This window comes from Amia ocellicauda, chromosome 1 (genome assembly GCF_036373705.1).
Source record: "Amia ocellicauda isolate fAmiCal2 chromosome 1, fAmiCal2.hap1, whole genome shotgun sequence".
Taxonomy (NCBI): Eukaryota; Metazoa; Chordata; class Actinopteri; order Amiiformes; family Amiidae; genus Amia; species Amia ocellicauda.
The window spans coordinates 59,413,577-59,437,517 of NC_089850.1; the positions used below are offsets into that span (position 1 = coordinate 59,413,577).

General features: G+C 52.4%; 1 protein-coding gene across 1 annotated transcript in view; it reads left to right on the forward strand.

Moving 5' to 3' along the window:
- Nucleotides 1-23,941, forward strand: part of dscaml1 (Down syndrome cell adhesion molecule like 1) — a 131,485-nt gene that overhangs the window by 101,432 nt on the left and 6,112 nt on the right. The window contains exons 16-31 of the mRNA XM_066711480.1: nt 505-575; nt 833-1,073; nt 2,732-2,878; nt 3,621-3,776; nt 8,130-8,269; nt 10,841-10,994; nt 11,971-12,088; nt 12,239-12,402; nt 13,486-13,584; nt 14,288-14,476; nt 16,035-16,322; nt 18,582-18,737; nt 21,466-21,496; nt 22,309-22,427; nt 22,720-22,872; nt 23,217-23,411. Of these exons, the coding sequence (XP_066567577.1) occupies nt 505-575; nt 833-1,073; nt 2,732-2,878; nt 3,621-3,776; nt 8,130-8,269; nt 10,841-10,994; nt 11,971-12,088; nt 12,239-12,402; nt 13,486-13,584; nt 14,288-14,476; nt 16,035-16,322; nt 18,582-18,737; nt 21,466-21,496; nt 22,309-22,427; nt 22,720-22,872; nt 23,217-23,411 (2,421 nt within the window). The remainder of the gene's footprint in view (nt 1-504; nt 576-832; nt 1,074-2,731; nt 2,879-3,620; nt 3,777-8,129; nt 8,270-10,840; nt 10,995-11,970; nt 12,089-12,238; nt 12,403-13,485; nt 13,585-14,287; nt 14,477-16,034; nt 16,323-18,581; nt 18,738-21,465; nt 21,497-22,308; nt 22,428-22,719; nt 22,873-23,216; nt 23,412-23,941) is intronic.

The window sequence follows — 23,941 nt, forward strand, 5'->3', positions numbered from 1 at the left end:
AGACTGACACACTGAGACACTGACACACTGAGAGAATGAGACTCAGATACACTGACACACTGAGAGAATGAGACTCAGATACACTGACACACTGAGAGACTGGCACACTGAGAGACTGACACACTGATAGACTGAGACACTGAGACTCTGACACACTGAGAAGGCTGACACGCTGAGAGGCTGACACACTGAGAGACAGAGACTGACACACTGGCACACTGAGAGACTGAGAGAGTGACACACTGAGACTCTGACACACTGAGAAGACTGACACGCTGAGAGGCTGACACACTGAGAGACAGAGACTGACACACTGAGACGGTGATACAGGGACAGATGCAGAGAGAGACAGACTCAGACAGCAGGACAAAAAGAGACACAGAGGGACAGAGCAAGCCCTGCAGCTCGGGTTCTGTCAGAGATCCCCTCCTCTGGACAGTGAGGCAGGACAGACCATAGTGAAGGACACTGACAACCCACTGATCCACTCCACCCTCTCCACAGCCCCAGACGGACCCCCCATGGAGGTCATCCTGACACCCATGACATCACAAAGCATCCGGGTCACCTGGAAGGTAAGACAACTTGGCACTGATGAACCGAGACGGCTGTTCTGTAGTGATAGTACTGTTAATAGTTGACATATGTCAGCACTTTGTATAAGCAATAGGTGTCAGGCCCTGATGTGTTCATGTCTGCTCTGTTTTGTGCTTTGTATTGTGCTGCTGTTGTTTTATCTCTTGAGACGAGGCTTCTCACAGTTGTTGTTGTTATTATTATTATAACCCCCACTCTCCTTTCTGTCCCTCTCTCCCTCGCTCTCTTTCTCCAGGCCCCCAAGAAGGAGCTGCAGAACGGTGTGATCCGAGGGTACCAGATAGGGTACCGCGAGAATGGGCCGGGCAGCAACGGGCAATACAGCATCGTGGAGATGAAGGCGACGGGTGACAGTGAGGTGTACACCCTGGACAACCTGAAGAAGTTTGCACAGTACGGGGTGGTGGTGCAGGCCTTCAACAGGGCCGGCACAGGGCCGTCCAGCAGCGAGATCAATGCCACCACGCTGGAGGACGGTGAGGACCGCAGAGACTGGACACACTGACACAGACCAGAGAGACTGGACACACTGACACACCGCAGAGACTGGACACACTGACACACACCGCAGAGACTGGATATACTGACACACACCACAGAGACTGGACACACTGACACAGACCAGAGAGACTGGACACACTGACACACCACAGAGACTGGACACACTGACACACCGCAGAGACTGGACACACTGACACACACCGCAGAGACTGGATATACTGACACACACCACAGAGACTGGACACACTGACACACACCAGAGAGACTGGACACACTGACACAGACCAGAGAGACTGGACACACTGACACACCACGGAGACTGGACACACTGACACACCGCAGAGACTGGACACACTGACACACACCGCAGAGACTGGATATACTGACACACACCACAGAGACTGGACACACTGACACACACCAGAGAGACTGGACACACTGACACAGACCGGAGAGACTGGACACACTGACACAGACCGGAGAGACTGGACACACTGACAGACACCACAGAGACTGGTGGTGTAACAGTGTAATAGTGTGTCCGTGTCGGGGCGTGTGCCCGCAATCGCCCAATCTGACAGCGGCACACACACAGCCCTGCCTCCCCCCCCTCATCCTTAATTAGCACAATCTCATTAGGCTGTCAGAGCAGTGCGAACCAGAGAGGGAGACAAAACCCCATTACTGTCACAAAACGACAACCGCCTGCTCTCCCTCTCTCCTCCCTCCTCCCTCTCTCTCTCTCTTTCTTCCCCCACTGTCACTGCAGAGCACCTACCTTTCAACACATTTCTCCTTCCACTTACTGTCTGTAATTGACCTCTGCTCGGCCCCACGTGGAAGATCTACCCAGATCTGAAAGCAGGACAGATACCTCCAGCGCTGAGGCCCCGTCACTACAATACCAGCACTGTAATGATCATTGTTGTCTTAGGCCTCTCTCTGCCACGTCTAATTAAGCACCTAGCATAGCATCTCTCTCTCTCTCTCTCTCTCTCTCTCTCTCTCTCTCTCTCTCTCTCCTCCCATCCTTTCTTTCCGCCTTCCTCAGATCGCTCACTCTCGTTCCATCTCTACCTCACTCTCCCTCGCTATCTCTCTCTCCGGCGGCTGCAGGATGTATAAACAGTAATCAATTAGGTTTCAGTGCAGCAGGCTGGTAATGACGCTGCCTAAATGGCAGTTAGTGTAAGGGCTGTCTGGGGTCCGCAGCCCGCAGCCCCGCTGGCCTCTTCAATAAACAGCATCATTCCTCTCCTGCAGGCAGGCAGGCAGGCTGCAGCTGGGCCCGCTGCCCCGGCCGCTCACTCTCTCATCTCTGCTCTCCACTTTCTCTGCTTTCCTCTCTTCTCTCCACTCTTTTCTCTCTTCTTTCCTCTCCTCTCCTCTCTGCTATCCTCTCTCCCCTCTTCTGTCTTTGCTCTCCTCTAACTCTGCTCCTCTCTCTGCTCTCCTCTTTCCCCTCTTTCTCTCCTCTCTCAGTTCTCTCTGAAGACAAGGAAGTGGAAAACTTCAGACCGTCACTCCACTGAACTCTATGGATCCTCTGACAACATGTGAAAGCAGTTGATGTTGACACCCATTAATCTCTCTCTCCTCCTCTCTTTCCCTCTCTCCCTCTCTCCCCACGCAGTGCCCAGCCAGCCCCCAGAGAACGTGCGTGTGATGTCCATCACATCCGACGTGGCGGTGCTGTCCTGGTCCGAGCCCCCCCGCATCACCCTGAACGGCGTGCTCAAGGGGTACCGCGTGATCTTCTGGTCCCTGTTCCCCGACGGAGGTGGGTGCTGTGGGGGCCAGGAGCGGGGGCTGACGCACAGTAATTATCTCCGCCTTCCCCCACCCTCCCACACCCGCTGTCTCGTCCACATGCACACGCACACGCCATCTCCCTCCCCGACACCCATCCCTCTCTGTGCGTCTGTGTGAGCGCGTCTCCCAGTGTCTCTGAGTCACATGCTGTCCTTCTTTCTGTCCCCGCTACACTCTCTGTGTCTCTCCTTTTTCTCTCTCCTCTCGCTCTCTTTCTCTGTCCCTCCTTTTTGTCTTGTTCTGTCTCTCTCTCTATCCCTCCATGGATGTCCTTTCTTTCTGTCTCTCTCTTTCTTCTTTTCTCTACATCTGTCTCCCTTTTGTCTTTCTCTGTCCATCTCTCTCTCTCTCTCTCTCTCTCTCTCTCTCTCTGTCTGCCTGTATTTGCTGCTGCAGAACAGATACATATTTGAATATGTGGTAGAATTATATATTTCAGATGCCAGAATTGGCCCCTCTTTTCTGTATTTACAATTAAAGGGATATAGTTTTTATTTTTATGCATTTTAATCTGTAATTCATATATATAATTTATTTGTTGATAGGCAGTATAACTTAAAATCTCATCATATGTTACAGACTAAAATCTAGCGTGTGAGAACCGTGTGTGTGTGCGTGTGTGTGTCCGGACCATGAGTGCTGACTGGCGTGTCTCTCCTGTCCTCCCTCCACCCCACCCCTTCACCCCGCCGCCCGTCTCTGCCTGTCAGAGTGGGGAGAAATGCAGAACATCACGACGACGCGCGAGCGGGTCGAGCTCAAGGGCCTGGAGAAGTTCACCAACTACAGCGTGCAGGTGCTGGCCTACACCCAGGCCGGGGACGGGGTGCGCAGCCGCGTGCTCTACATCCAGACCAAGGAGGACAGTGAGTACCAGCAAAACACAGGCCTACCACTCCGCCCACATGCCAAGCACACACCAAACACATGCCTTGTACATACAGTGACTAACAGGCTGACCATATAACTCTGTGCCCACTGGGATACTTTGATCTGAGGAGAGGGGGATGGGGGGATGGGGGACACTCTGCATTGAGACTCCTGCCCCTGGGCCAGTGTGTGTGTGCGTGTGCGTGGGGGGGAGGGGCTGGGGGGGTGATTACAGCTTATTTGCTGGCTGATGTGCCATTACCAGCGCTAATGACAATTAAGGAGCTTGTGCCCGTGAGCGGCCGGGCCGGAGGGGGGTCTTGCGCAGCTTACCGCCGGCACAAGGAGGATTAATTCTTCATGGATTAGAGAGAATTAATTTGTGCTTACACTGTTGAGGTTGGATTAGAGTTGTATCTGTTTCTCCCGGCCTCGGGGGGGAGGGGGAGGTGGGGGGGAGTGGCGCAGCTGGGGTGTCGGGGCCGGGCTGAGACACGCTGCGGAGGGGCTGGCAGCTCTTCGACGGTGTGTGCTGTGCCATACCCCCCTACATGACCTCTGTCTTCTCCCTGCCTTGTTCCCATGAGCCTCAGTGTGGAGTCCAGGGTGGCCTCTGTGAGGGTTGTCTGTTTACACAACCCCTGATCAGAGTCGGTTTGAGGCAGCTGAACATGAACGTGATACACGTGACACTCATCCTGTCCTCAGTAGCACGGAGGGTCCCCCACACACCATGCTCCAGTCTGGGCCCTATAGTCCCCACAGCGCCGCTCCAGTCTGGGCCCTATAGTCCCCACAGCGCCGCTCCAGTCTGGGCCCTATAGTCCCCACAGCGCCGCTCCAGTCTGGGCCCTATAGTCCCCACAGCGCCGCTCCAGTCTGGGCCCTATAGTCCACACAGCACCGCTCCAGTCTGGGCCCTATAGTCCCCACAGCGCCGCTCCAGTCTGGGCCCTATAGTCCCCACAGTGCCGCTCCAGTCTGGGCCCTATAGTCCCCACAGCGCCGCTCCAGACTTTATCGCTCCTTGGAGCCACAGCGCAGACGCAGACGCGATTTCTCTCTCTCCGTCTACCATCTCCCCGTCGGAAGTCTTTCTGTCCTCCACCCTTATTTCTGTGCCGCTCTCTCTCTCTCTCTCTCTCTCTCTCTCTCTCTCTCTATCTCCTGGCTCCTGCCTTGCATTCTTCCCCTCCCACCACCTTTCTCCCTTTCTCCCTCACTTGTATTTATTTTCTCCCCGTTTCCCATATTTCTTCTCTTTCTCTCCAATTCTCTCTCCCTCTCCTCTCTCCTCTGCTGTCTTCCCCTCTCTGCCCTTTTCTCCAGTTCTCTCCTATTCCCCTTCCCTTCCTCTCCTTGTCCATCTCTCCTATATCATCTTTATCTCTCTCTCTTTCTCTCTCTCTCTCCCTCTTCCCCCCCGCCTCCCTCTGTGTGTCGGGGGGTGTCAGTGTCAGTTGCTTGTGATCAGTGTAGGCAGGCTTTCCGGGGGCGGGCGGGTCTCTCATGAGCAGTGGAAGTGACAGGCCAGCCCCCCCAGTGCCCCGCTAACATATGGAGGGCTGATTGGAGTGGACCCACTCCCTCCTCAGTCCTGGGGGAGGACGCTCGAACTCAGAAGCTCTGCCTTCAGAGTCCTAGTTGCTATTTATTTATTGATCGGTTTATGGTTTGGTTATATTGGTTTCAGTTATTTATCCAAGGCGGCCTGCGTGGTTTAACAAGCAGCTAACATGCATTGTGTGTGACGAGAGAGAGAGAGAGAGAGAGAGCATGTCTTCACTGCGGAGACTGTGCTCTATGCTGGGCACCTTACTGCAAAAACAAAGGGCTTCACTGACTCTGCACAGGGTTCAAAGAACACAGGGCAGATGAATTCCTGACTATCAAGTACAGAGACTCTAAAGGAATGCTTGCCTTTACACAGAGAGTGGCGTGGGTCTGCAACAGCCCCGCCTAGTATTAGAAGCTGACTCTTTGGGATGCTTTAGGAATCAACTGGAGATTGTGGGTCAACAGGACGCTGGAGTCCTACTGAGAGAGCTGGGCTGGACGGAGGACAGGGTTGTGCCGCAGCACAGAGCAGTCCAGTACAGCACACACAGACTGTAGCGAAGACTGGTCCAGTCCAGCCATCCTGCATTCCAGTGCACACCAGTACCCTAACAGTGTGGTGCCATAAGTAGGTCTCGTTCAGTGGGATATGGACCAGACAGCCCCCAGTCTGGTGACAGGTGCCCAGACTCCAGATTACTGGCCCCTGGGATTAACTATAATAATGATGATGATGTATTTTACAATAACCTCCCCCACTGGACAACCACTTCGTCCAGCCTTAAATATCTTCCTGCTCTACATTTCCAGACTCTCTGCTATTGCCTTAAAGCTGCAATCATCATAATAATCACCCCCCACCCCCCCGGGAGGATTACCCCCCCACCTTCCTCTCTCATCCCTCTCTCTCTCCTCTTCATCCCTCTCTCCCTCCCTCCCTCCTTCTCTCTCCTCGCTTTCCCCCTTTTCCCCTCTGTTCACCCCCCACCTGTGTCTGTCTCTCTGTGTGTCTCCTGTAAGAGCTGCCTCCACGGCTGGCTAGTTTGATGCCCTCCCCCACTACTCTCTGTGTAAAGAAGCAGACTTTTCCATCCTGAACTCACACCCCCTGCCTCCTCCTCCTCTTTTTCCTCAGTTTGACTTCCCTTCTTCTTTCTTTGTTGATGCTGAAGTTCACCCCTCTGCTCTGTCCTGGTTGGGGCCTTCTGTGTGAGGATCGCTGGCTGAATGCTCTCCCTGGGGGAGTGTGTGCGTCAGTGTCAGAGTCCATGGCACAGTGTATGAGTGAGTCAGAGACAGAAACAGTGTTAGGTTCAGTGTCTCAGTGTGTCAGATTGTGTCAGGGTGTCAGAGCCTGTGGCAGCGTGTGAGGGTCAGTGTCAGGGTGTCAGAGAAAGTGGCAGTGTCAGAGTGACAGTCAGAGTCAGTGTCTATGGAAGTGGCAGTGCGTGAGAGTCGGTGGCAGTGTGTCATAAGAACATAAGAATATAAGAAAGTGTCCAATCGAGAGGAGGCCATTCGCCCCATCGTGCTCGTTTGGTGTCCATTAATAACTATGTGATCCAAGGATCCTATCCAGTCTGTTTTTGAATGTTCCCAAATTGTCTCTTCAGCCACATCGCTGGGGAGTTTGTTCAGATTGTGACGCCTCTCTGTGTGAAGAAGTGTCTCCTGTTTTCTGTCTTGAATGCCTTGGTTGGTTCTCATTGTAAGCAGACAGGGCTGCGGGGTGGCACAGTGCCTGACAGAGAGGGGCTCTGGGCGTTGGGCCGGGCTGGGCTGTGTGCTGCGTTAGTGCTGCTGCGCTGGTGATATCGCACAGACAGACAACACAGCTCAGTGCCGGAGTGTCTCGCTGGACATATGCCGCCCCCCCCTCTCTTCCACTGGGGACTTACCCCTTAGAGCAGCTTAATTGAAGGGCTAAGAAGGGTAAAGCTGTAAACAGCACTGCTCACTTTAACACCTCGCCAAGCGATCCCCGCCCTGACACCGACACCCTGACACACCCACACACCCCTGCTCCTGCCCCTTCCGTCTCTCTTCTCTACTTCTCTCCCTCTTCACCTATGCCCCCCCTTTCTCTCCTAATCCCTCGCTCCGGCTCCACCTCCCTCTCACTCTCTCACTCGATCCCATCTCCAGTGGGGGTCCGGGTGGCAGATGTTGGCTGCAGTAGTGCTGACACAGGGAGCTCTGAGCCTCAGAGTGAAGTTATGAGATTAGAGCAGGACAGTAAAAGCCAATCACAAACACCCCCCCCAGCCAAACTGGGCTGGACCACCGCTGCCCCCTTCTGTTCGCTCAGAGCACAGCGATGCACAACTGCACTGCACTGCACTGCAATCTGTACTGCACTGAGCTCTACTGCAGTGTCCTGGACTGAACTCGACTGCACTGCACTATACTGTAATTTACTACACTCCACTGCACTATACTGCAATTAACTATACTATACTGCACTATACTGCAATTAACTATACTATACTGCACTGCACTATATTGCAAATCACTATACATTACTGCACTATATTGTAATGCACTGTTATGCTCTGCACTCATATAATTGCCTGTATTACTGTACTGTGTTGCTCTTTATGATACTACATTGTACTGCACTTCAAATTAGCAGAATTAAATTAATTGCACAGCACCTTAACTCACCGTGCCACAACGGCCTGTCCCACACTTCACTCTACTGCGCTGTGTGGTCAATAATGTATCAGAGGCCGGTGAAGTTGTGAGTTTGTTTGACAACTCTCTCTCTCTCTCTCTCTCTCTCTCTCTTCCAGTTCCAGGCCCTCCTGCTGGGATCAAAGCCGTCCCCTCCTCTGCCAGCAGCGTGGTCGTGTCCTGGCTGCCCCCTACCAAGCCCAATGGTATCATCCGCAAATACACCATCTTCTGCTCCAGCCCTGGATCCGGGCAGCCCGTAAGTCCCGTGTATAGGGTTGGGGGGGAGGTACTGTCACCTGGGAGAGACCATCGCTGTGCCGAAGGGCCTGGTCAGGGGACACTGGCCAGGGGAGGACTGGCCTGGCTCTCACCGGTGACCGGAGGCGCTGCAGCGCGGTTATCCCAGTCAAGCCTGGGTGCATGATCATAGCCGTATTATTACAGGGCTCCGGGGCCACAGTCAGCTGGACTCAGTGAACTCAACGCGGATTGTGGCCCCCTGCTGCAGCCAGAGATATAGATATCCTGTTCACTCCTGGAGCACGGCTGTCCCTGTGTGTGTGTGTGTGTGTGTGTGTGTGTGTGTGTCAGGAGTTGTCAGTGTGTGTGTGTGTGTGTGTGTGTGTCAGGAGTTGTCAGTGTGTGTGTGTCTATGGTCGCTCTGTGCGTCTGCATTTCCAGGAGAGAGAGGGCGTGTGTGTGTGTGTGTGTACAGTGTGTCTGTGAGCCTCCTCTCCAACTCATTTGCATATCTGCGTCTCATCATGTTGCCACGACAACCTCATCTGTTCATCATGGAGGGCAAGAAGCAGCAGCGAGATGAGAGGGGGTGTGAAAGAGAGGAGTCCACACCGCACAACTCACTGCATACACACACACACTGAACACACACCCCGAGTCTAAACTGCACACACACTGGACACACACTGTATGTACACTCAACACACATGCACCCTATACAGACTGTATATACACACAGCGCTGCTCCAGTCTGGGCCCTATAGTCCCCACAGTGCCGCTCCAGTCTGGGCCCTATAGTCCCCACAGCGCCGCTCCAGTCTGGGCCCTATAGTCCCCACAGCGCCGCTCCAGTCTGGGCCCTACAGTCCCCACAGCGCCACTCCAGTCTGGGCCCTATAGTCCACACAGCACCGCTCCAGTTTGGGCCGTACAGTCCCCACAGCGCCACTCCAGTCTGGGCCCTTGTTGATCCATAGTGTTGGATCAGTCCTCCAACTCTGGGCTCTCGCTCTGTGGCCGGTCAGCTGAGAGAACAACCCGGTGTTGGAGAGCAAGGCCAAGAGGAGAGACAGAGCAGCACATACACATACACACACTTTTCACTACACATAACCATCACACACTCACATACATGCACAGAAACACATCCCTTGAACACACACACACATAGAAACACACGCTTATTTTCTCCTTCTCTCACACACACACTCTACCTCACACACAATCTCTCTCTCTCTCACACACACACACAGACACACACTCACACTCTCCCTCTCTTTCTCTCTCTCTCACACACACGCTCTCTCTCCCTCTCTCTCACACTATCTCACACACACACACACTCTCTCTCTCTCACACACACACACACACACACACATACACACGCGCACACACACACGCACACACACGCACACTCTCCCTCTCTCTCACAGTGCTGCAGTGTGAGTGCTGGCAGTGTGGGGGGGGATCAGCCACACAGAGCACCGCAGTGTCGAGTGCTTTTGTTCCTCTTTCATTATCAGCCGCTATCGCTCCCCTGATCGCCGCTATCTCCCCGCCTGAGGAATATTCTAATATCCGTTACAGCACAACACACACACCCCCCTCCTCCCTCTCTCCCTCTGGCACAGAGCGAGGGCTGAGACACGGAGAAAGAGAGAGGGAGAGAGAGAGAACAATAGCAGGAGGTCAGTGGGACAGTGATCAGTCTCACTGGAACAAAGCCGAGGTCAAAGGTTATTCTCTGGCTCTGGCTTTTGACCTGCTAATGCGGCGCTTTGATCATGTCCCCCCGGGCCGCACGGTGGGGAACTGTGCCGTACCTCGAGGTGTGGAGGTGGGCGTCTCTGAGTGCACGCTATGTGGGGCACCCTCTCCCACACCCCCCACCCCCTCCTGTCTTCCGTTGCTCCTTCCAGCTGAGCTAATTACCGGGGCTGATTGAGGCCTTTAATAGGAGACGGGGATCTGTGCTCAGGCCTGGGGTTTCACGCCGTACGTTGCATTGCAGCTGAGATCAGTGGGCCTCGGTGCCTAATAAATCACCCCCCCCCCAGCGGCCCGGGCACATTTATAATAGGTGACCGAATAGTTAAGTCAAAGAAAAGTCTAAATATGGGAATAATTAGGAAGAATCAATGAATATGCATTAAATACTGATTGATATGCAAAGCTAACATTATATTGGCTACTAAATAATCAACAATATAGCTAATGAGCAGATATGTCAAACCCTCTGGACATTTCCACCTCGGCACTGCTGTGACCTTGTGGACGACTCTTAGAGACAACTGAAAGGTTCGTTATCAATACAGCCATGTTCACCTCGTCCCCTGAAAGTGTCCAGGCAGGGAGCCGAGTGTCTTTATAGACGTTTCAGACACAAAAACACAGGCCCTGTACGAGCCACAATGGAGTAATGTGGATGAGTTCAGTACAGTTGCTGTTAGGAAATGCTTACAGGTGTGAGGTGCTAACTGCTGCCTCTCTCTGCACTCCGTTCTTCTGTGTGCCTGTGTGGTGCATCTGTCTGTCTGACTGTGTGTGTCCCTGTGTGTCCCCGTGTCTGTGTGTGTGGCCCTCCCAGGCCCCGAGTGAGTACGAGAGCAGCCCAGAGCAGCTGTTCTACCGGATCCCTCACCTGACCCGCGGGCAGCAATACCTCATCTGGGCGGCCGCCGTCACCTCCGCCGGCCGCGGCAACATCAGCGAGAAGGTCACCGTGGAGCCTGCTGGGAAGGGTGAGTCCCCGGGGAGTCGGGGGTGGAGGTGGGCGTGACTTGAGTGTCCGGCATGTCCGTGTCTCTGTCCTCATTGCGGCTCTGTCTGTGACGGGGATATATGACAGGACTGTGGGGTCTCTGTCACTGCCCTTCCCAGAACCTGCTGAGAGCAAAGGAGCTGCCCCTCTGTCCCCCTCTGTCCCCCTCCTGCCCCTTCTGTCCCCCTCCTGGCCCCTCTGTCCCTCTCCTACCCCCTCTCTCTCCCTTTCTGTCCCTCTCCTGCCCCCTTTCTTCATCCCCACCTCCTCTCTCCCTCCCCCGCCCCTCCTCCCCTCCCTCGCTCCGTCTCTCTCCTTGGCAGCAGACTTTATTGTAGGAAAACAGCGCTGTTAATTATTTCACTGGAGCCGGGCGCGCAAATTAACCAGCGTCTGACGGGAGAGAAGACAAGGAGTGTCTTAACCAATAGACACGGGACTGTGAGAGAGAGCGAGAGCGAGAAGGACCCGATCAATAGCCTGTGGATTACACCGAGAGCAAGAGAGCAAGAGACAAACAGAACAGAATGGGATGGAGAGAGAGAGAGAGAGAGAAAGAGAGAGAGCGCTCGATACCTCTGGCAGAGCTTCCCTCCGCAGTTAATAACAAGCTGTAAAAGACAGTGTCCACCAGGCAGCCCCACTCAATACTTTATTGAACAAACAGGAGGGACGGCAGAGGACCATTAAGATATCAAGAGCGGGGGGGCGAGGTGTGTTTACTCGCCTGTGGAGACGGTGCACTTCACTGGAGAGGGGTGGGGGGGCGGCGCGGACGCAGGGCGGTTGGGGGGGTCGTGTTCAGCCTGCGTGTGAGCGGATCCGGGGCTGTGTATCTGAATGTGGTACGGCACAGTCCAGCGCAGTGACACACGAGGACAAGCTGAGGAGTGGAATCAAATGGGTGGGGCTCTTTACACTAATACTGTCTCCCTCTCTCTCTCTCTCTCTCTCAGCCCCAGCGAAGATCCTCTCGTTCGGGGGCACCGTGACCACGCCCTGGATGAAGGACGTGCGCCTGCCCTGCAGCTCGGTGGGAGAGCCCACCCCCACCATCAAGTGGACCAAAGACAGGTCAGCACCGCCCCCCCAACCCCGCCGCTGTGCGGCTCGTCCCCTATTAACCATTCGCTGAAACCCCCCCGCGTCCTGCGTCGTTGTGTCGTGTGGCGGTGCCGTGTGCGTGGGGGGCTGTGCTCATGGCGTGTTTGCTGCCTCCCGCAGCGAGGACTCGGCCATCCCCGTGACGCTGGACGGCCACCGACTCATCCTGGCCAACGGCACGCTGGTGCTGCGCTCCGTGAAGGCCGAGGACTCGGGCTACTACACCTGCACCGCCACCAACACGCTGGGCTTCGACACCATCATCATCAACCTGCTGGTGCAAGGTAACACTGCACACCCTGCACACATACTGCGCGCACCCTGCACACATACTGCGCACACCCTGCACACACACTGCACACACCCTGCACACACAGTACAAACCCTGTACATACTGCACACACCCTGCACACACAGTACAAACCCTGTACATACTGCACACACCCTGTACACACAGTACACACCCTGTACATATTGCACACCCTGTACATACTGCACACACCCTGTACACACAGTACACACCCTGTACATATTGCACACCCTGTACATACTGCACACACCCTGTACACACAGTACACCCCCTGTACATATTGCACACCCTGTACATAATGCACACACCCTGTACACACAGTACACACCCTGTACATATTGCACACCCTGTACATACTGCACACACCCTGCACACACAGTACACCCCCTGTACATATTGCACACCCTGTACATACTGCACACACCCTGCACACACAGTACACCCCCTGTACATATTGCACACACCCTGCACACACAGTACACCCCCTGTACATATTGCACACCCTGTACATACTGCAAACACCCTGCACACACAGTACACCCCCTGTACATATTGCACACACCCTGCACACACAGTACACCCCCTGTACATATTGCACACACCCTGCACACACAGTACACCCCCTGTACATATTGCACACACCCTGCACACACAGTACACCCCCTGTACATATTGCACACCCTGTACATACTGCACACACCCTGCACACACAGTACACCCCCTGTACATATTGCACACCCTGTACATACTGCACACACCCTGTACACACAGTACACACCCTGTACATATTGCACACCCTGTACATACTGCACACACCCTGCACACACAGTACACCCCCTGTACATATTGCACACCCTGTACATACTGCACACACCCTGTACACACAGTATACACCCTGTACATAATGCACACACCCTGCACACACAGTACACCCCCTGTACATATTGCACACCCTGTACATACTGCACACACCCTGCACACACAGTATACACCCTGTACATACTGCACACACCCTGCACACACAGTGACGTGTGTGTCCCCCGCTGTGTGTCCGCAGTGCCCCCTGACCAACCCCGCCTCACCGTGTCCACCACCTCCACCTCCTCCATCACACTGGCCTGGATCCCCGGGGACAACGGAGGCAGCTCCATCAGAGGTACCAGCCCCGGACCGACACTATGACAAACACACAGACTGGCCCACCGCCCCACGGACTGACCCACTGACTGACCGACCACCCCACTGACTGACCCACACACCAACTGACCGCCCCACGGACCACCCCACCGACTGACTGACACACTGACTGACTCAATAACACACTGACTGACTGACTGACTGACACACTGACTGACTCAATAACACACTGACTAACGGACGGACTGACTGAGTGTGGAAAAGAGGATGTGTGTGAAGATGGGGCTGGGGAGGCAGTAGCCTGTCTGCTCTGTGTGAGAGCTGGAGGTGAGCTACAGTCACAGGCTGTATCCATCCCGCAGTACGATCATTGCATTGTAGGGATCGATCGACAGGCTGCTTGTCGTGAAGATCATTGCAGATTTGTCGAGAGGGCCGAATCGGGCTCAAATCAGGCTTCAAATCGCATAGTGGGACCTAGGCCTGCACTCGAGGGAGCTGCTGTGGCTGGAACCCCTCCAAGCCGGACTGCAGTGCTGGGGCTCCCCCTGGTGTCAGTGAGCTGCCATTGCACCTGGGTCCTGTTGTGTAGTTCTGTATGCGGAGTTGTGCGTCTGTGCCTGATGTGTCGGGGCATGTTGTTGTGAGTGTGTAACACTGCATCTGTGCCTAGTGTGTCAGGGCATGGTGTTGAGAGTGCGTAACACTGTGTCTCATCCCAGGCTTCGTGCTGCAGTACTCGGTGGACAACACGGAGGAGTGGAAGGACGTGTTCATCTCGTCCACCGAACGCTCCTTCAAGCTGGACAACCTGCGCTGCGGAACCTGGTACAAGGTCAAGCTGGCGGCCAAGAACAGCGTCGGAGCCGGACGCATCAGCGAGATCATCGAGGCCAAGACCCACGGCCGGGGTGAGAGCTGACACCCTTGTAACAGTATTTGTACGTAAATGCTGGGGTGCCAGGCAAGGATTAAACCTTACCAATATAAATTTAAATTTCTCTCGTAAAGTACAAATAATTACAGGGACTCAGCAGCAAACCTAGGTTCTTACCCACTGAGCCCCAACACCAGAGAAATAAACAGGACTATAGAGAGGAAAACAATAGTAGAAATACAGATATTTACAATTTTAATTAATTAATCTTCCAAACATACAACACAATTACACAATTACCACTCGCATACTCACACTTCCCCACATCAGTTTCCATTGATCAGCACAAGTTACCGTCCAACTAAAACCCACAAACATTATACTGAATCACTACTCATCACACAGATGGTAAAAACTTAATATAATATAAATATATACATAAATAGATATAAATAACTTTTCAGTATATAACACCTTTCTGAAATGAACTGTTGTACCATCAGGTGAAGCTGCAAATGCATTATGTGAAGGGCATGCGTGCTTCACCCTGCACAGCAATAGGGCAGTGATGCATCAAATAGAAACAAAACTGGGGAACAAAACTAAATCACACAGACAGCACGAGAACAGGCCGGCAGACAGACAGACACAAGAACAGGTTAGTAGCAGCAGGAGCAAGTGAAGGAACAAGACATTAACAATTTTATTTAAATCTATTAAAATAACATCACAAACTCCCAAACACAAGACTAATTGCTTAAAAAAACAAAGTTCATTAGCAGCCGAATTATGAAGCCCTTTGTTTTCATCCGATGTCCGTTTACAGTTTCTGTAGAAAAGGTAGCAGTTGCTCTTATTAGTGTAGGAAAATAAATGCTTAAAAAGCATATTAGTCCCGCAGCAGATCTTTCACGTTAACAACAGTCCCAAATGAAAAAAACTATCCACGACTTCAGCGCTGACTGTACAAACCACGGATAACCCCGATCTCCTCCCTGCGAGTCCTAATACCTATATAAGCAGCTTCCAGTCACTAGATATCGAAGCACAAAACAGTTCAGAGGTATTCAAAAGGGAACAAAAAAGAAACAAATAGACTCCCAAACCTGATCGTAATCATCCTCGGTCTCCGTCTTTTCAATGTAAACCCGCTCTGGTCTAGCCATTGCTCAGATCCATGGAACAGCCCTGGATCCCGTAACTCAACCCCACACAGGATCTCGACAACACGTCTGTGAAAGTCTTGATGTTTTAATAAATAACAAACCTGAAGAGAAAACATTGTCTCGATCAATGCCCCTAGTCTTTCCCGCTCCGTACAATTCAAACTCTCGCCCTGTCCACTCAACACACCTCCCCCATGACTCCTATCAAAGGTTTTGGACATAATTGGCAGCTGACGTTTCACATTGGGCGTCAGCGGAGAGCCCATATGGCACACACTGACGCCCTGACCCTCTGCATAACTGCCCTGTACACACCCTGCCTCACAGCCCTTAACACAAGCTGCCTCACTGCTCTAGAGCCTCCCTGACTCGTGTCCCGTGTCTGTCTCTGTGTGCGTGTGTGTGTGCGTGTATCCCCCCCCACAGAGCCCCAGTTCAACAAGGACCAGCACCTGTTCACCCACATCAACTCCACGCACGCCCGGCTCAACCTGCAGGGCTGGAGTAGCGGCGGCTGCCCCATCACCGCCATCCTGCTGGAGTTCCGGCCCAAGGGCACCTGGGCCTGGCACGTCCTGCGCACCAACACCTCCGCCGACGTGTTCCTGGCTGAGCTGCGTGAGGCCACCTGGTACGAGCTGAAGATGAAGGCCTGCAACAGCGCTGGCTGCGGCAACGAGACATCACAGTTCGCCACGCTGGACTACGATGGCAGTGAGTACGCCACAGCACTGACACACCGGCACTGACACACAGGCACTGATACAGCAGCACCGACACACCAGCACCGACACACCAGCACCGACACACACACCAGCACCGACACACACACCAGCACCAACACACCAGCACCGACACACACACCAGCACCGACACACACACCAGCACCGACACACACAGCAGCACCGACACACACAGCAGCACCGACACAGCAGCACCGACACACACAGCAGCACCGACACACCAGCACCGACACACCAGCACCGACACAGCAGCACTGACACACACAGCAGCACCGACACACACACCAGCACCGACACACCAGCACCGACACACACACCAGCACCGACACACACACCAGCACCAACACACCAGCACCGACACACACACCAGCACCGACACACACACCAGCACCAACACACCAGCCCCGACACACACACCAGCACCAACACACCAGCACCGACACAGCAGCACCGACACACACACCAGCACCGACACACACACCAGCACCAACACACCAGCACCGACACACACACCAGCACCGACACACACACCAGCACCAACACACCAGCACCGACACACCAGCACCGACACACACACCAGCACCGACACACACACCAGCACCAACACACCAGCACCGACACACACACCAGCACCGACACACACACCAGCACCGACACAGCAGCACCGACACACACACCAGCACCGACACACACACCAGCACCGACACACCAGCACCGACACACACACCAGCACCGACACACCAGCACCGACACACACACCAGCACCGACACACACACCAGCACCGACACAGCAGCACCGACACACCAGCACCGACACAGCAGCACCGACACACACACCAGCACCGACACACCAGCACCGACACACACACCAGCACCGACACACCAGCACCGACACAGCAGCACCGACACACACACCAGCACCGACACAGCAGCACCGACACACACACCAGCACCGACACACACACCAGCACCAACACACCAGCACCGACACACACACCAGCACCGACACACACACCAGCACCAACACACCAGCACCGACACACCAGCACCGACACACACACCAGCACCGACACACACACCAGCACCAACACACCAGCACCGACACACACACCAGCACCGACACACACACCAGCACCGACACAGCAGCACCGACACACACACCAGCACCGACACACACACCAGCACCGACACACCAGCACCGACACACACACCAGCACCGACACACCAGCACCGACACACACACCAGCACCGACACACACACCAGCACCGACACAGCAGCACCGACACACCAGCACCGACACAGCAGCACCGACACACACACCAGCACCGACACACCAGCACCGACACACACACCAGCACCGACACACCAGCACCGACACAGCAGCACCGACACACACACCAGCACCGACACAGCAGCACCGACACACCAGCACCGACACACACACCAGCACCGACACACACACCAGCACCAACACACCAGCACCGACACACACACCAGCACCAACACACCAGCACCGACACACACACCAGCACCGACACACACACCAGCACCGACACACACACCAGCACCAACACACCAGCACCGACACACACACCAGCACCAACACACCAGCACCGACACACACACCAGCACCGACACACACACCAGCACCGACACACCAGCACCGACACACACACCAGCACCGACACACACACCAGCACCAACACACCAGCACCGACACACACACCAGCACCGACACACACACCAGCACCAACACACCAGCACCGACACACACACCAGCACCGACACACACACCAGCACCGACACAGCAGCACCGACACACACACCAGCACCGACACACACACCAGCACCGACACACCAGCACCGACACAGCAGCACCGACACACACACCAGCACCGACACACACACCAGCACCAACACACCAGCACCGACACACACACCAGCACCGACACACACACCAGCACCGACACACCAGCACCGACACAGCAGCACCGACACACACACCAGCACCGACACACACACCAGCACCGACACACTATGATAATACAGATAAGATCCAAGCAATTTTAAGGCTGTTTTGTGAAGACATTGCATCCTATAACTCTGTTATATTCCCATCCTTGGTTTTCTCACCTCTCTCTCTCCTCTCTCCTCTCTCTCTCCTCTATATCCTCTCTCTCCTCTCCCTTCTCCTCTCTCCCCTCTCTCCTCTCTCTCTCTCTCTCTCAGGTACCATCCCTCCCATAAAGTCAGCACGCGGGGAAGGGGACGATGTGAAGAAGCTGTTCACCATCGCCTGCCCCGTCATCCTGGTCACCCTGGGGGTGGCGCTGCTCTTCATCATCCGCAAGAAGCGCAAAGAGAAGAGACTGAAGAGGCTGAGGGGTGAGAGAGAGATAGAGGGAGATACAATACAGCAGCCTGCCAAACAGTACAGCACAGCACAGTCCAGGGCCACAGTGACCCACACTGGGTTCGTTTCAAAGTGTACTGCTCTTCACACTTGTCTTGTTTTCAGACGTGCTCAGGTGCTTTGGGAACTCGGGTGCGTTTTCGTGGTTCACTTCCGTGTTTTCTCAGGACTCGGATCGCTTGTGTTTGCATTGCAATAATCAAGTGAGCTCGGTTAATTTTGAATGAATAAAACACAGGATATTTACATTTTACATGATTAGTGCATATAAGAAATGGCAGCATAACGCATACAATAACAAATAACTAGTCTAACACAGTCTACTTCTGACACAACCGAATAAAACACGGGTGCGTTCACGTTGTGCAGGATGTGCGCAGATCTGACCAGCAAAGAGATTCATTCATTCGTCTGTGACAATTGTCTGTATCATGAACGCATCCAATATTTAAACACTGTGTGCAGTTACTGAACACAACAACAGGCTGCTATACTTGTGGATATTGTAATCAGTGTTGCACTGCCAAATGGTGATTGTTTTGCATGACATATACAATAACACAGTAGTGTGGCGTCCCTAAATATCCATCTAGAGTATTTTACTGCTTCTGCCATACCTTTAAACATAGTGCTGCTTTACATCATACATTAAATTAAGGTTTTTATAGCAATTAGTTATTTCTGACTCTTATATTCTCACACAAACAAAAGTACAAACAAGCCGCAAAATGACTGAAAAAGGACACGCTCCCACGTGGTATCTTCAGATCAAATCATACGCTCTGCTGTATTCACTTTAATTTGCATTATATTCCATTAAGAAAAAAATTAGCGAAATACCTTTGACACCCTTGATGAATATACCCAGGGGCGATTCTAGGATTTTGGAAATGGGGGGGCCATAAGGGGGCCGTGATTATTACACTCGCCTCACCCCCAAACGTGCTTCAATATGGACACATCCCTGAGTGTTTGTTCAGCTCAAGAGGGAATTATGTTACTGAACAAAATAGGGACCCTCAATATGCAAAAATAAAGAAAGAAAATGCGTGACTGGACAGAATGGGTACACAACCCCCAAAATCACTGGAATGCATATTTAGCACTGTGTGTTAAGAAGCCCCTTTTAACCCATTAGCTAAAGTTACTGCTGCACTGATAATGAGTTGAGATAACCGGAGCTAGATAGGGCTACCACATCCGAACTGTCAATGAACAGGACACTCCAAAAGCATGTCTGAACAAGAAGTTTAACATTCAATCCCTGGACCTTTATGTAATATTAAGCTTATATGCAGTGCAAATATATAAAAATAGGTGAAATAAAATACAGCATGGTTGTATGGTAAAAATACATATATATTTGCATGTTTGTTTTAGTTAATAAATGTATATACAAAAATATTAACTTTGCAGAACCAAAACACGATTTATATGAAAATACATTTTAACACTATAACAAGGTAATATAGTACAAATTTAAGAAACAGTAACAACTAAACACTCGTGATTTGAGAATGTGTGAGACTGTACAGAAAGTTGTGACCCGCGTCTGTCACTGCTGTCGCCATTTCTTCAGAGAAAATATCTAAAACATCCTGTTGATTTTCTATTCATAATCGCCTCCGCAATCATGCCATGTCAGTCAGTTCTGTCCTCTCACTCACACTCTCCCTTCACGTCTCAACCTCACCTTTTCCTTTTGTAAACGGTTAACGCGCCAATGAAATAAAACCTTCCTGATTGGTTGTTGAAGTCTTTACAGACGTCAGTCATTTATTAACAACCAATAGTTGTTCAAAAACGCTTGACACAGGCAAACACTATCACCTCATACATCATCATTCATGTCTGACCGAAAAGATCCGGTGGGACGGAGATTACAGGACTGAAAAACAGGACATGTCCGGTAAAAACTGAATGTATAGTAACCCTAAGCTAGTGTAGTAGCTATCACCACTCATCAAATTGTCAATGTCATAGCAGAAATAAAATTCAGCACAGCAAGAGTATTTAAACGATCAATTTACCAAAAATGTACATGCGGGGTGGAGAGCAGAGTGCCACAGCAGCAACACGGGTGTCATAACTGCTCCTCTCTCGCCTGGATTCTTGCTGCACGTTATACACTAAAAAATTACAAATTTGGCAAAAGAAACCCCATTGTCCAGAATATGACCAAGGGAAATTGACTATGCATTATATGACAGTTTTAGAGTTACTGGGGTGGAGCACTCAGGGGACCAATCAGATTTCAGCAGGGGCCAGTGTCCCTGAATATACCCCAATATCCAATTGTTGTAAGCTTATGTTACCATTAACAATAAGTAAATGAACAAATATGCATGTTATCTTAACTGGTACTGTACAGTCAAAACTACATGTTTTTGGATGAAATGTGGGGTTCGTTTCTGGTTTGAAAAAGACTTTTTGAAGACTTTTCAGTATCACATCAAGTTTCCCAAGCGAACTGAACTCTTCCGGGGTCTCGGTTCACTTCAGTTCGGTTTATTCACCAATGTAAATTTGTTGTTCACACTCTTCTCCAAACGAAGCAAACCGCACTGAATACGAAACAGACCTCTAGTGTGAACGAGCCCTTAATTAGCAGGCACCCCCCCGGACTGCCCTGCCGGCATGCCTCACTGCCCTCTGACTGTCCTCCCTCACGTCATAATGTGTGGATTTGTTTTTTTGCAGATGCCAAGAGCCTGGCTGAGATGCTCATCAGGTAAGGCCACTATACTGGAACCTCACCCATCAGATATCACTGCATCCTGCCCAAAGTGCCCGCCGGTCCTGTACCGGGACTCTCCCACACTCTCTCCCTCTCCGGTGCCTTTCCTTTCCCTCTCTCTGTCTCTCTATCCCTCCCAGTGACAGATAGAACTAACAGCGCCGCCCCCTTGCTCTCACTCCTGCCCTCGTACGAGGCGCAGACAGAGGGGGAGATACGGAGAGAACGAATTCTAACAAGCAGATTAAATAACGAGATCCCGTTATTTAGTGTCATCTGCTAAGATTGGTCTTTTTTAGAGCTACAGATGTCATGATTCTGCAATTGAAGGGCATTTCCAGCTGTTGATTGGTGACTGTGATGTGATTGGTCTAGGCCAGCCAATGAGCTTCAGAGTTCACAGCCTGCTTTGCTCAAATGCGACCGGTGTGTTGACCAAACAGCCCAGTCCGTTCCTGTCCTGTTGCATCCCACTGTGTCTTTGTCTTTGTCTCCGTTTCTCTGTGTCTCTGTGACTTCCCGTCTTTGCGTATCTGTCTGACTGTCTGTATGAATCTCCTAGTCCTTCTAAATATCTGTGCGTCTCATTCTGTGTCTGCGTCTCTGTATGTGTGTGACCGTGTCTCTGTCTCTCTTCAAAATCAGATTCAGTAAGCTTCATTGGCGTGACTAAGTGACGTCAGTGTTGCTGAAGTCGTTTGCCATGCAGGTCCGGCGCTCAGGAGCGAGGCGAGGGGGAACGTGGCAGAGCGCCCCTCTCTGACGGTGTGTCTGACTCTCTCTGTGTCTCTGTGTCTCCGGAGCAGTAAGAATAACCGCAGCTTTGACACCCCGGTGAAGGGCCCCCCCCAGGGCCCGCGCCTCCATATTGACATCCCCCGCGTGCAGCTGCTCATCGAGGACAAGGAGGGCATCAAGCAGCTGGGTCAGTCTGTCTGTCCGTCCTTCAGGCCGTCTGTCTGTCTGTCTGTCTGTCTGTCTGTCTGTCTGTCTGTCTGTCTCTCAGGCCCCCTGTCTGTCTCTGTCAATCCGCTAATGCCAAAAAGCTTGTATGTATGCGTGTGTGTGTGTGTTTGTATGCATGCGTGTGTTTGTGTGTTTGTATGCATGTGTGTGTGAACATGTTAGTTGCCTGTTGGAACATCAAATTAAAAAACTGTACTGTAAAAAACATACTGTATCTGAGAACTGATCCTGTCCCGCTCTCTGACTGACAGGAGAGGACAAGGCCACCATCCCAGTGACGGACACCGAGTTCAGTCAATCAGTGAACCCGCAGAGCTTCTGCACGGGCGTGTCCCTGCATCACCCCGCCCTCATCCAGAACACCGGCCCCTTGATTGACATGTCGGACATCCGCCCCGGCACCAGTGAGTCCCTCCGCAGTCTGGCCCTGCGCCACATGGGGGCACCAGGGTGTCAGTTCTGCCATGACTGTGTTTAAGTGCTTTCACTTTATAAACTGTGATTCCGGTGTAGAGAGGAGAGATCAACAGAAAAAGACAGAAAGTTATGGAGAAAAGAAAGATACTGTACAAGAAAATACACAAGATTTGTCATATGACCAGAGCAAAACCACGTGCTGGTTTCACTGTAATGACGTATCATTGTGTTCAAAACTGTTGTATTTCAATGTGCCTGAAGTATCTAAAGTGGGCAGCATCACAACTATGCACAACACTCGGCTGAGCCCCTCTCCCCTGCCCCCCCACAGACCCCGTGTCCAGGAAGAGCGTGAAGTCGGCCCACAGCACACGCAATCGCTACTCAAGCCAGTGGACCCTCACCAAGTGCCAGGCCTCCACGCCCGCCCGCACCCTCACCTCTGACTGGCGCACCGTGGGCTCCCAGCACGGCATCACCGTCACCGAGAGTGACAGCTACAGCGCCAGCCTGTCACAGGACACAGGTACCGCACACTGCACACACACGCACACTGCACACACACAAACACATACTGTGATGTCCAATACACACACACTCACTTACACTGTGATGTACACACGTCAGTACAGTATATAAACCATCCAATACACACACACACATACAGACGGGTGACAAATTAAAGGAAAAACCAACATAAAGTGTCTCAGTGAGGTCTCACGAGCCGCCAGAACAGCTTCAATGCTCTTGGCACAGATCCTAGAGTCTCTGGACTCTACTGGAGGGATGAACACCATTCTTCCAAAAGATATTCCCTCATTTGGGGTTTTGATGATGGTGGTGGAGAGCGCTGTCTAACACGTCGGTCCAGAATCTCCCATAGGTGTTCAACTGGGTTGAGATCTGGTGACTGTGAAGGCCATAGCATATGAGTCACATCATTTTCACACTCATCACACCATTCAGTGACCCTCATGCCCTGTGGATGGGCATTGTCATCCTGGAAGAGACCACTCCAATCAGGAGAGAAATGTGTCACCATAGGATAAAGGTGAT